This window comes from Stegastes partitus, unplaced genomic scaffold (genome assembly GCF_000690725.1).
Source record: "Stegastes partitus isolate 25-593 unplaced genomic scaffold, Stegastes_partitus-1.0.2 Scaffold340, whole genome shotgun sequence".
Taxonomy (NCBI): Eukaryota; Metazoa; Chordata; class Actinopteri; family Pomacentridae; genus Stegastes; species Stegastes partitus.
In genome coordinates, this window is record NW_007578071.1 from 23,027 (window position 1) to 35,960 (window position 12,934).

General features: G+C 46.8%; 2 protein-coding genes across 4 annotated transcripts in view; one reads left to right on the forward strand and one right to left on the reverse strand.

The window, feature by feature from the left end:
* The window catches only part of ilf2 (interleukin enhancer binding factor 2), a 9,056-nt gene extending 6,622 nt beyond the window's left edge, over positions 1-2,434 (forward strand). Inside the window, exons 11-15 of one of the 3 annotated variants that reach the window (XR_520280.1) lie at positions 317-378; positions 462-576; positions 752-842; positions 1,037-1,240; positions 2,215-2,434. Coding sequence is in view for 2 of the 3 variants with exons in the window: in XM_008284029.1 (XP_008282251.1) it covers positions 317-378; positions 462-576; positions 752-842; positions 1,037-1,188 (420 nt within the window). In the remaining variant the exon portion in view is untranslated. Of the gene's footprint in view, positions 1-316; positions 379-461; positions 577-751; positions 843-1,036; positions 1,241-2,155 lie in introns of all 3 variants that reach the window. The other 2 variants (XM_008284029.1, XM_008284030.1) reach the window with 2 other exon arrangements.
* A 2,801-nt stretch (positions 2,435-5,235) lies between these two features.
* pex11b (peroxisomal biogenesis factor 11 beta) lies at positions 5,236-12,402 on the reverse strand. The gene is made up of 4 exons (XM_008284031.1): positions 12,121-12,402; positions 8,158-8,273; positions 7,882-8,083; positions 5,236-6,760 (listed from the first exon to the last, which is right to left on the reverse strand). Exons 1-4 carry the CDS (start codon positions 12,174-12,176, stop codon positions 6,352-6,354), a joined length of 783 nt encoding a protein of 260 aa, XP_008282253.1. The 5' UTR covers positions 12,177-12,402; the 3' UTR covers positions 5,236-6,351.
* Positions 12,403-12,934: the final 532 nt, after the last annotated feature.

Sequence of the window (12,934 nt, forward strand, 5' to 3'; positions counted from 1 at the left end):
CCTTCCGATCATCGACTGACTCGCTCTACCACCTGACCATGAAACAGGTTATAGGGCGGAATCGAACCGCCGACCTTCCGATCATCGACTGACTCGCTCTACCACCTGACCATGAAACAGGTTATAGGGCGGAATCGAACCGCCGACCTTCCGATCATCGACTGACTCGCTCTACCACCTGAGCCACAGCCGCCCCAATGTATAATGCATATATAGTACATCTCCAGCCCTGTGCAGTGTCTAGGAATGGTAGATTGGTACATGTAGACATCAGCGTCGGGGTCGTAGTACTGAGGCTGCTGTCATCCTGTTCCAGGGCCACTCTGCAGTGATGAACAACCCATCCAGGCAGCCTCTGTCCCTCAACATGGCCTACAGGTCAGGTGTCACTCTCCTCAGGTTGTTCTGTGAAGTAACTATGGATGAAATATGTTTTCTAAACTTTGTGTTGCACTTTGAAGGCGCTGCCTGCAGATGCTGGCTGCTGGCCTCTTTCTGCCCGGCTCTGTGGGCATCACTGACCCCTGTGAAAGTGGAAACTTCAGAGTGCACACAGTCATGACTCTCGAGCAGCAGGTAGGTCTGGTCCTGTGGTTCCCCAGAATCTACCCATCACATCTGAACAACCATGTTCTCAAAGAAACTCAGCATGGATCACAGCAGCTGATGTACAGTTGGAAGCTGTCCAGGTGCATCAACCTGATGACCGTGTGAATGTTCGGTTTGTCTTCTGTTTCTGTTTGCATTGCAGGACATGGTGTGCTTCACAGCTCAGACACTGGTGAGGGTGCTCTCTCATGGAGGCTACAGAAAGATCCTTGGATTGGAGGGAGATGCCAGCTGTAAGCAAATCTCATCCTTCACTGTTAGAAGTAAAGATTAGATTCTGCTCTACAGCAGAGAGTTAGACATTTGGGGGATTTGTTGGTTTCAGGGTCATTATCGAGTAACGCAGTTGCCTCGGCAGTTCTTTTTGGTTTTCGATGGGCCATATTGAGTTGTGCTGTGCAGTAAATGAAACCGTCTGTTGTTGCAGACTTGGCAACAGAGATGTCTACATGGGACGGGGTGATTGTCACCCCTTCAGAGAAGGCCTATGAGAAACCTCCAGAGAGGAAGGAGGAGGAAGATGAAGCTCTGGAGGAGGGAGGAGATGGAGAAGATGAGAGCATGGAGACCCAGGAATAACAAAGAGGTTGAAGCAACTCTATGTTGTACCAGCACTACCAACAGTACACAGGTTCCATCACGTCAGCTTTTTAAAAGCTCAAAATAGAGACTGTATGTCAGCATTAATTATCTCGACTTATGTTTACGTTCTAATGTATTGGGTCTTGTTCTGTCTCTGACCAGTTCCGGTACTGCTCAGCTGCTCAGCATTGAGTCATTCCACAATAAACCTACCAAATCTGAACAAGGTTCCTCCCGGACCCTCTCACAATCGGCTGCTAATGTTTTAATGTACAACAACAGTAGTAAATGTAATGAGGCCTTGTCACCTTCATCCTATGAAGATATTTAAAGGCCCTTAACATACAAGGTGTAGGCCTGAAATGTGTTCTTCAGGTTAGTTTTGTCATCATTTTGAGCCATTACAACATAAGAAGTACAGGACATACCCACATGACATTTTCAGGGATGAAATACATGTTTGAGTTGTTTTACAAACGGACACACATTCCCACCCAGGTATCACCATCTAAAGCCCAAGTCTCATCTTTGATCAGAATCATTTTGTCTACCACCCACTCTGAACGTCAGCATCATGACCCTAACCAGCAGCACAACTGCACCAGTTCAATATTTCTGAGTCATAGAAGAAGCATTGCTGCCCTGCATGTGTGTGGTCAGAACAACTATAAGGCTCAAATCAGGCCACGATGTCCTCTGTGTCAAAATAAAATTAAATTATATTTACTGAAGGAACTGAAACAATGAGAATTTCTGCATCAGCGTTTTCCTGCCCAATAGTAAAGACACCAAGACTTAATCCTCTGCTGAAGCAGACCCACAGAGCAGGAACTGGACCACCTCACAGGAGAATCTCAAAGACTTGAACAAGCGCTGAATGTTGCACAATGGTTTTATCAATGCCGTTTGTCCAAACTATGATATAAAATGTGAACACCAATATTGTTTTCTCATTTCACACAAGGGCTTGGTGTCGACCTTCATATGCTCACGGTGCCGGGTCTCTTGTGCTCCCCTCTGCAGTGACCGTCGTTACGTCTGTTGAAGTCCCTGCAGCTCGGCCACGGTGAGCTCTGATGAATCATCAGCAGCAGAAGGTTCACCTGAGGGCCCCTGTGTGTTCACACCAAGGACTGGCCTCCTTTATTGTGCTTTTTATTTTTTAAATTGTGATGTTTTTACTTGCTTTTGGTTTTCTTCATACTTTCTCTTTGTAACAGTGGCATAAATGTTTTTAGTTCAACCTGAGTCTCGTCTGTGCCGATTTTAAACCAGATACTGCTCAAAGCTGGAAGTCCATCAGAACGAAGGAGTCCAGCCATGCATGGGCTTTACTCAGAGCAGCAGTGTACCTCAACCAAACAGACTTATACACAATGAACAGGATGGATTTCAGCACACTGGCTGATACTCCAGCTTACTAAAATGTTCACTGAGGAAGTGCCTCTCTGACAGGCCTGGGTTTACTCATGGTTGAAGTCTGTTCTGGCTCTGGATGGATTTGTTTTATTTAATGATGAGATCATTATATCCAGGTGGAATAGAATCTGCTTTAATTAAATATACAACAGTTTTATTGAGGTTGGCTGAAGGCTGACGTTTCAGTAGGTCAGTAAAAGGTCACGTCACATTAAGGTGTTTTTTTTTTCCCACGAGCCCCTTTGAGACATGCAACAGATCATCAGTCCTACTGGGTCAGTCCCAGTAACACCTCTGAATCACCTTCAGGCATGAACATGAGGAGGCACTGATGTGATGAGCTCTGTGGGTAGTTCATGACTGGAGGGGTCATGTCTGTTCATGGGAATGCATCTAGTTCAGTGATTAGGCTACTCCTGGAACCATCCTGCTGGGAGACTGAAACTGAAAAACTGCTGATTTGACTGAAAATGTTTTGACTTTAGTAAGAGCATCAGATGAACTGTGAAATAAAAATAACCCACCAGATGGAGTTCAGGACTCTGCAGCAACTCTGAGCCTTGATGTCAGATCTCTGTAAGACGAGGATCACGGATACTGTGGTGGGTATATCTGAAGCTGGAGGAACGTTACTGTAGTGGCCTCAGTCTGGATAACAGGAAGCTGTCACTTCAACAGACTAATGAAACAGAGCTGTTGCACATCCCATGTCTGAAAGGGGCTGCTGGCCTAAAATGGCAAAAAGAAGGAAGACCCAATGCACTCAGTGGCCACTGTCAGGTGAGGTTAACTTGCTTTAGAGAAGACTAGGGCTGCTTCAAGGGGTTCCATTATGAACCAGGTTAGTAGTTTACACCCAATTGTAGTGTGTTTGGGTTTCACAATCCAGTATTGAAGCAGCCAGGCAGTTTGAGCAGGGTTAGGGTTAACCCTAACCCACTTCAGTGTGCTGTAGGGAGAATGTTTGGAGACCCACATCAAGCACTAACCATCAACACACACCTTGAACAATAAAAAGTGCTGCAGTGAATGGAGATCAGTATCAGTGACATGTCTGTTTATTAGAAAATTTACACAATCAGAAAGGTGAGCCCAGCAAGGTGCATCGTGTCAGCAACACGTCCTTTCAGTAGTACTTCAGCTTAAGAACAAATGTACTCATGGTGCATTATGGTAACGTTTGTAAAATAAAAATGACCCCACCATTCTTTACTGACTGAGCACCACTACCTCACAGCAGGCCAGTATCATCGGCAGCAGAACCTCACAAGCCTCAAAGGTTAAATGAACGCATTCTTTCGGTGCATTTCAGGGTTATATCACATCACAAGGGCCCACAGAACAATGAAACGGCTTTTACATTTCTTGCTGTCAACACCACCACCACACAGATAGACACATACCATAGAGTTCCAGTGCTGTGGAAAACATCCTGTCTTGTCCAGTGCCTAAAAAACCACAACCAGCTGAACCAAATGACTACAGACCAGTTGCCTTGACATCTCAAATCATGAAAGTCCTATATCGTAATGGGCTTGGGGTTGAAGACGCCATCATCTACCTGCTTCAGAGAGCCCACTCTCATCTGGACCAGTCAGGCAGCACTTTGAGGGTCATGTTCTTTGATTTCTCAAGTGCCTTCAATACTATTCAGCCTGCTTTACTATGTGAGAAGCTCCATAACTTCCAGGTGGATCCTTCCACAACCACTTGGATTTATGACGACCTAACAAACAGACCACAGTTTGTGAGACTGAAAGGTTGTGTGTCTGAGATGGTGGTCAGCAGCACTGGAGCACCACAAGGAACTGTACTCTCACCATTCCTCTTCACACTGTACAGTACAACTCTGAGTCCTGTCATCTGCAGAAATACTCTGATGACTCTGCAGTTGTGGGGTGTATCAGTGATGGACAAGAAGCTGAGTACAGGGAACTGGTCAGTCAGTTTGTGAAATGGTGTGGTAACAATCACCTCATCTTAAATACCAGCAAGACTAAAGAGAGGATTGTTGACTTCAGGAGGAGCAAGAATAAGCAGCATAGCCCTGTCTACATCCTGGGAGAGGAGGTGGAGGTGGTGGAGAATTACAAATATCTTGGAGTTCAGCTGGACAACAGACTAGACTGGAAATGCAACACTTACTACATCTACAAGAAAGGTCAGAGCAGACTCTACTTCTTAAGGAAGCTGAGATCATTCAGTGTCTGCACCAAGATGTTGCAGATCTACTATAAGTCTGTTGTGGAAAGTGCAATCAGCTTTGCAGCCATCTGCTGGGGCAGTAGCATCAGAACCAGAGACTTAAAGAAACTAAACAAGCTGATCAAGAAAGCTGGTTCTGTGCTGGGGATAACTCTGGAACCACTGGAGCTGATTGTTCAAAAAAGAATACTGCACAAGATGATGGAGATTCTCCCCACCCTCTCCACAACACAGTGAAGAATCAACAGAGTGTGTTCAGTGGGAGGCTGTGTCAGTTTCGCTGTAGAACGGAGAGATACAGCAATTCCCTTGACAGACAATTGCTGACTGAATGATTATTATTGTTGCATAAAATATATGTTATATTGATTTTTTATTTTTTTTAAGTGAGCTTTTACAATATTGAATTTCCCTTCTGGGATAAATAAAGTATTTTTCATTTCATTCATACAGCTAAAATCCCAGGTTTAACCCTGAAGCTACCTCGATAACCTTAAAACCTGCTTTGGACAGACCGCTGGCCTCTCCAGGAAAAAGTAGACATGGCACGTGACCCAGCGACTGTTCTTTGTCCAGGCTATGACTGATAATGATTTTTTTGGCTTAGTTTCTGTTACCCTAAAATGAACAGCGAGCTCAGCACACAGCTGGCACCATGAAAACACTGGTTACTGTCCGAGGGACGTGCAGAGGCCAGCTAAGGCCTGCATCCTTTCTTACTGTTGGACATTGAGCCGTTCACTGACTGCTTTGGCCTGTAGACGGCTCATACAGAGACCAGGGCTTCACCAGGGCTACTGGTGCTGTTGGACTATGTGTAGTCAGAGACATGAGGGGTGATGCAGGATCCTCACTCAGCAGCAGCACACTGGTGCAGCCATTCTGTAGCAAGCACAGGTTAAGAACTGCTTTACAGTCAGCTGGTGTGTTTGTCCTTTTTGCAGAGAACTGCCTCCAACCAGATGATTCTGTACTTTCAATTACCTTTCTGCACCACAGACCTACACAGTGACTGAAACGTCAAAGCACTGGGAGACATGGAAGCAGGTCTGCGATGTGTAGAACGGCATAAATGAGGCCGTTTTTTCTTCCCACCATCGCCCAGAGCTTGCTCAAAGGGAATCCACAGAAGCCTTTGGATATGTTGGGTTTCACTGCATAACTTTGGTCTTCACCAATGCCTTCAGAAGAAATATTTTATGAAATGACACCTATTGACACCTAATGACACCTACTGATTAAACTGAACTGAATTATCTGTATGTGAGCGAGAGACAATGAGAGCAGCGGAGGGAGAAGAATGGGCTCTGAAGCATCAGCGTGGACCGGTCGGTCTGAATCAGCTCACACATGCAGTCAGTCATGAGCTGATGTGGAAATAAACCGTCAGGGCTTCAGCAGTCCTCACAGCGGGTCACCTTGAGAAGACTTTAAGAATCTGGATGCTCAGACATTAGTGCAAAGCATGATGACAGTACAGCAGCTCCTGTCATCACAGAACCATGAGTGTGTTATGCCTCCACTGCTTGTCCTGGTTCACGGCTTGAGTTTGAGCCAGGGGTGGACCATGGCGAGGACAGAGAGGACAGAGGAGGCCAAGCCGCAGGCCCCCACAAAGCCTGGCCCGGTAGAGTAGATCCCAAGCCGATCCAGTGGGATAAAGATATCGCAGCTGTTCTTGACCAGATCCAACAGCAGCGGTGGGTTGCTGTACAGCACTGTCACCACCAGATGGAGCTGTCTGCGGAGCCAAGCCCCCATGAAAGGCAGCGCCACCATGGCTGGACTGGCAGGAGGGGAAGACAGCAGGTCAGCAGGTGGAGTGCTGCCGGGGCAGAGTGAGGACGAGGACTTGGCAGTTCTGTAACGGGCTTCACTCTCCATGAGGAGGCAGAGCTCATACACATCTCGAGTCAGGTTGAGGATCAGAGCAAAGAGGTAGTACCTGCAAAGTAAAACCCCACAGTTAGCTCAGTTTATTACCACAGGGAAAAAGAATCTACTTCAAATCCTGATGAACGTGTTGTTTTTGGTTTAAGGTACAGTGATCCAGAGTTTCCTGACATGACTATACATCAGTCCGCCACATCAACACTTCAAGAGAAATCTAGTATTCTGATATCCAGAGGTCTACAGGCACTGGCACTGCAGGATAAGCCACAGCTCATTTCTAAGTCGGCAGCAGTAGCCTCTAAGAAGGAACCTACCCCACCACCACAACTCCACTCGGCACAGGTTTTAGGGAACACTGAAGCTGCATCTTTCAGTTCGCCCCACCTACAACATTTGTGATTCGTTTAAAGAAATACAGATAAACCAGAGTATGCTTTCCTATCTCTGAAAAACTGATGGGAAAGTGCTTCAGACAAAACCAGAGTTTCTGTGAGCGTTCAGACAGTGACGGACACTGCAAACTGAAAGAAAGCCTGATGAATGTTAGGCGCATACGCTTTGGTCAGATGTGAAGATTCATTTGTTCAGCTCAAATGAGGTCCAGTATTTGTGTTGTGAGCCTGGCCAGGTACCACCACCGTGAAGCACAACGGTGACAATGTGATGATAGCGGGCTACCCGAGTGCAGAAGGTGTTGCCGAGGTGACGTGTATGGATGGCCACGTGAATGCCTGCGTACACACCAAAATGCTGTCGGAAGAAATTCACATAAATCACAAAGCTATGACCTGGACCAGTATGTCACCTGACCTGAATCCAACAGAACACCTTTGGGGAGTTTTAAAGAGAACGTTAAAACAACACATACCCTTGCAGCAAAAGGCAGCTGAAAACAACAGTCTGTAAAGAATAACGCACGGGCCTGTATTGTTACCATAGTAACTGTAAACTGTTCATTTTCATCTTTTTACTCGACTGCTGTCCTCTGAAGAAATGCAACCGCCATGAGGTGATGCAATGTGGGATCATGTGAACATGAAGTGACATCGGACCGGCGCTGAGTGCTTCCATGAGCAACACTTCACATCAGGCCCAGCTTCTTTGTGACCCAACGGGCAGGCTGAGGGATCTTCCATCTAGACACAGAACATGGACAAAAACAACCCGACTCACCTGAAAGATCTCTGACTCCATTTGTGCTGGTCCAGTTTGGAGATGAGGCCCGTTTTTCCTGCCCACAACACGTTGTCGCAGGCGAAGTACATGGCCCTGTTGAGGTGGCTGATGGTCAGGCAGAGCCTCAGCACGCTGTCAGACAGGTGGATGCTCCTCTTGGCAGCCTCCAGCGCCTCCACAGAATTCCCCAGACGCAGCACTGTGGGACAACACACACCAGTCACACACAGCTCGGATGCTTGGAAAACGACTCAGACAGGCTGCTTCACTCACGTTTTCTTGTCAGGCTCATGTGTGCCTCCAGCTGACGGACGGTCTTCTGCAGGTCAGCTGCTGCCCCGCCCTTGTGCAGAGTGTAGCCCAGCAGCGTGCAGGCATACTGAGCCGCCCTGTCAACACACAGCACACTCATTCAGCTGACCAGAGACCTGCTTCATAAAAGGTGGGGCTTCAACCAGCCCAGCAGTGGGACCAGTGATTAAACTGTCTGCTAAAGTCAACGTGAAGGTGTTCAGCGGTCACAGTGGGCCACGTCCAACACATGAACCGACTGTGAAACCTTGATCAGAGTCATCATTCTACAAAGAATATGAGGAAAGCTTTGGCAGCAAGCTGTAGGTCAGCAGTCAGCTGGAGTTCACCAGAAGCAGAACACTGTGGACTCCTGTCAGCTCAGTCCGTGGTGCTGTGATGGTCATCATGCTGTCACGGCTTCAACCTCTTGGATTGTTGGATTTCATGTGTTATGTCACATTTATAAATAATGAATGTTGAAAATGTTTCATATTTGAGGCGACAGCAATATGACACTATTAAGGTTTTATTTTAATTAAACCACGATTTTAAAGAAGAAATGTGACTATAATGTCAAATCAAATTTTATTTATATAGCACTTTTCATATACAATGACAACACAAAATGCTTTACAACATTTAAAAACAACAAAGCATTTCAAAACATGAGATCATTTAAAAACATTACAGCATTTAAAAAATAAGATAATAAATAATAATAATAATGTGTATGTCAGACACACAAGACATAAGCTCAAGCTGTAGGTCCACAGTGACTGTTTAAATCTAAAGCCAAGCCAGAAAAGCAACACGATGCCTGTTGGATTATTTGGCCAGTCTGAGTATTTGAGGTCCATGTCAACCTAAATTTCATCATCTCGTTATACAGGATGTAACAGCTGGTCACAGGTTGGGCAGTAGCACCATCCATCCATCCATCCATCCATCCATCCATCCATCCATCCATCCATCCAGTATCTATACAAAGCTTTATCCTCTGTTGGGTCGTGGGGGGCGGAGTCTATCCCAGCTGACTAAAGGCAGGTTCACCTGGACAGGTAACCAGTCTATCACAGGGCTACACTTAGAGACAGACAACCAAGCACACTTACATTCACACCTACGGACAATTTAGAATCACCAATTAACCTCAGCATGTTTCTGGACTGTGGGAGGAAGTCAGAGAACCCGGAGAGAACCCACGCTGTACGGGGAGAACATGGAGACTCCACGCAGAAAAATCCCGAGTGTCCTCACCGGGACGCCAACCGGCGACCTTCTAGCTGTGAAGCCACGGTGCTAACCACCAAAGGGGTGCCGAGCAGTCAGCAGACACAGCAGAGGATTTCTAATGCCAACGTATTTGGGCACCATGGATGCAAGGCCGACACAAATCAAATCTACCAACTCTTTAAATGATGAATTATGAAGTTCTGATGGAAGTCACCCTGTAAGCTGTCTCTCCATGACAAGCATTTGTTTGAACTGTGACTGTGGAGGCCAGGTCATCTGGCGCAGCACCCCATCACCCTTCTTCTTGGTCAGATTGCCCTTACACAGCCTGGTGGTGTGTTTGGGGTCATTGTCCTGTTGAAAAATAAATGATGGTCCAACTAAACGCAAACCGGATGGAATAGCATGCCACTGCAAGATGCTGTGGTCGCCATGCTGGTTCAGTATGCCTTCAATTTTGAATAAATCCCCAACAGTGTCACCAGCAAAGCACCCCCACACCATCACACCTCCTCCTCCATGCTTCACGGTGGGAACCAGGCATGTAGAATCCATCTGTTCACCTTTTCTGCGTCGCACAAAGACACGGTGGTTGGAACCAAAGATCTCAAATTTGGACTCATCAGACCAAAGCACAGATTTCCACTGGTCCAATGTCCATTTCTTGTGTTCTTTAGCTCAAACAAGTCTCTTCTGCTTGTTGCCTGTCCTTAGCAGTGGTTTCCTAGCAGCTATTCTACCATGAAGGCCTGATTCACACAGTCTCCTCTTAACAGTTGTTCTAGAGATGTGTCTGCTGGTAGAACTCTGTGTGGCATCGACATGGTCTCTAATCTGAGCTGCGGTTAACCTGCGATTTCTGAGGCTGGTGACTCGGATGAACTTATCCTCCGCAGCAGAGGTGACTCTTGGTCTTCCTTTCCTGGGGCGGTCCTCATGTGAGCCAGTTTCTTTGTGGTGGTTTTTGTGACTGCACTTGGGGACGCTTTCAAAGTTTTCCCAATTTTTCGGACTGACTGACCTTCATTTCTTAAAGTAATGATGGCCACTCGTTTTTCTTTACTTAGCTGCTTTTTTCTTGCCATAATACAAATTCTAACAGTCTATTCAGTAGGACTATCAGCTGTGTATCCACCTGACTTCTGCACAACACAACTGATGGTTCCAACCCCATTTATAAGGCAAGAAATCCCACTTATTAAACCTGACAGGGCACACCTGTGAAGTGAAAACCATTTCAGGTGACTGCCTCTTGAAGCTCATCAAGAGAATGCAGTGTGTGCAAAGCAGTCATCAAAGCAAAAGGTGGCTACTTTGAAGAAACTAGAATAAAAGACATATTTTTTGTTAAGCACATAATTCCACATGTGTTAATTCATAGTTTTGATGCCTTCAGTGTGAATCTACAATGTCAATAGTCATGAATAGAAAGGAAACTCATTGAATGAGAAGGTGTGTCCAAACTTTTGCTCTGTACTGTACATGCCCAGCATACTGCATCTATGGATCTATGGATCTGGTGATGGCACAAAATGTGGGCTTCCAGACGCATGAGGCCTCAGACAGCCATCTTCAGCAGACTGCTCGGCACAGGGGAAACAACTCAACAGGGACAGTTTTGGAAACTTCCAGCCAGACAGGTTCCTTGGAGCTCCTGAGGGTCCAACATAAGCACCGGTTACACATAATGCCTCCTAGAAGCTGCCCCCCTGTTAGAACCACACAGCTGAGCCTGAGCTCGCCAGGCGCTGCAGCTCCAGACCGTCGTGGAGGATGAAGGCCGGTAGAAGACTGGCTGGAATACTGTACAGGAGATACGACCTGCTGGAGCCCTGCTAGCGGCCTGGAGAAAGAGTAGGCCATAATTACCCAGCATTTGTCCACCAGAGTGGTGTGAAGGTGGACAGGAGCCACAGCTCCAACTACAACTACAGCTCCAACTGCAGCTCCAGCTCCAACTCCAACTACAGCTCCAGCTCCAACTACAGCTCTAACTGCAGCTCGAGCTCCAACTACAACTACAGTTCCAACTGCAGCTCCAGCTCCAACTACAAATACAACTACTGCTCCAACTGCAGCTCGAGCTCCAACTCCAACTACAGATCCAGCTCCAACTGCAGCTCCAGCTCCAACTCCAACTACAGATCCAGCTCCAACTGCAGCTCCAGCTCCAACTCCAACTACAGCTCCAGCTCCAACTACAGCTCCAGCTCCAATTACAGCTCCAGCTCCAATTACAGCTCCAATTACAGCTCCAGCTCCAATTACAGCTCCAGCTCCAACTCCAACTACAGATCCAGCTCCAACTACAGCTCCAGCTCCAACTAAAGCTCCAACTCAAGCTCCAACTCCAACTACAGCTCCAGCTCAAGCTCCAACAACAGTTCCAGCTCCAACGACAACTACAGCTCCAACTCCAACTCCAACTCCAACTAAAGCTCCAACTCCAGCTCCAACTACAACTACAGCTCTAGCTCCAGCTCCAGCTCCAACTACAACTACAACTACAGCTCCAGCTCTAGCTCCAACTCCAACTACAGCTCCAACACCGAACACACGAACCGGAGCAGCCGAGCCGCCAAACCAGCGTTAACCTGTTACCCGTTGGTACCGAGTGGTTTACGAGCAAACCAACTAGCAGACGTAATTGAACACGTGACTCTCTGCTAAAGCTGTCCTCCTCACTGCTGGCAGAACCTGGACCATTACCTGATGACCTTCTCCTTGGCTTGGCTCTGGGCGTTGAAGCGGACCCAGGAGTCCATCCTGGCCGCGGCTCCGGGCCTGAGCCTGCTGCTCCTGGACCAGCCGTCGGCCTGCTGCCTCCGTCGGCCTGCTGCTCCCGGACCAGCGAGCTGTGTTTGACCGCTGAAGCTGTCCTTTGAGCAGAGCTTCAGGTTCCGGGTTCGGAGCTCAGCCTTGTCTTTAACCTGGCGGTCGTTAATTTAGCGAAGAAATTGCAGCACAACTCGGTCCAACTTCTCCCTGGACTTCTTCTTCTGGGTTTTAATGTCAGCTGGTAGGCAGCATGTAGCAGCAGCGCATTACCGCCACCTTCTGCCACGGAGCGTCAACTATAGGTGGGCCCTGCCCATATACCACGCTACATGTAATAGAGCCGCACTGGGTTAGGGTCGACATTACGGTAAAACAGATTTGAAAAGATAAGCGACTTCTAGGCAGGGCCCTGACCCTGATTTCACACAATCATTCTGTTATTAATGTATGGATGAAAAACGACAAACAAAAATACACACATAAAACAAACTGAGTAAGTAGTCAATAATTTATAAATAATAGTGATAAAAAATAATCACTGCCTGCATCCTACGGGTAATAACTCAAAAAAAAAGAATGCATTTAGACCTTCTGCACCAAAAATGTCAGAATTAAAGCCCTACAGACGTTCACATATATCTTGTGCTCAGACAGATATTACAAAGAACATCCCAGTTTTGTTTTTTTAGTCAGAATGACAGGAGGCAGAGGTAACATCAGGACAGTTTCATGTGTACATTTAAAA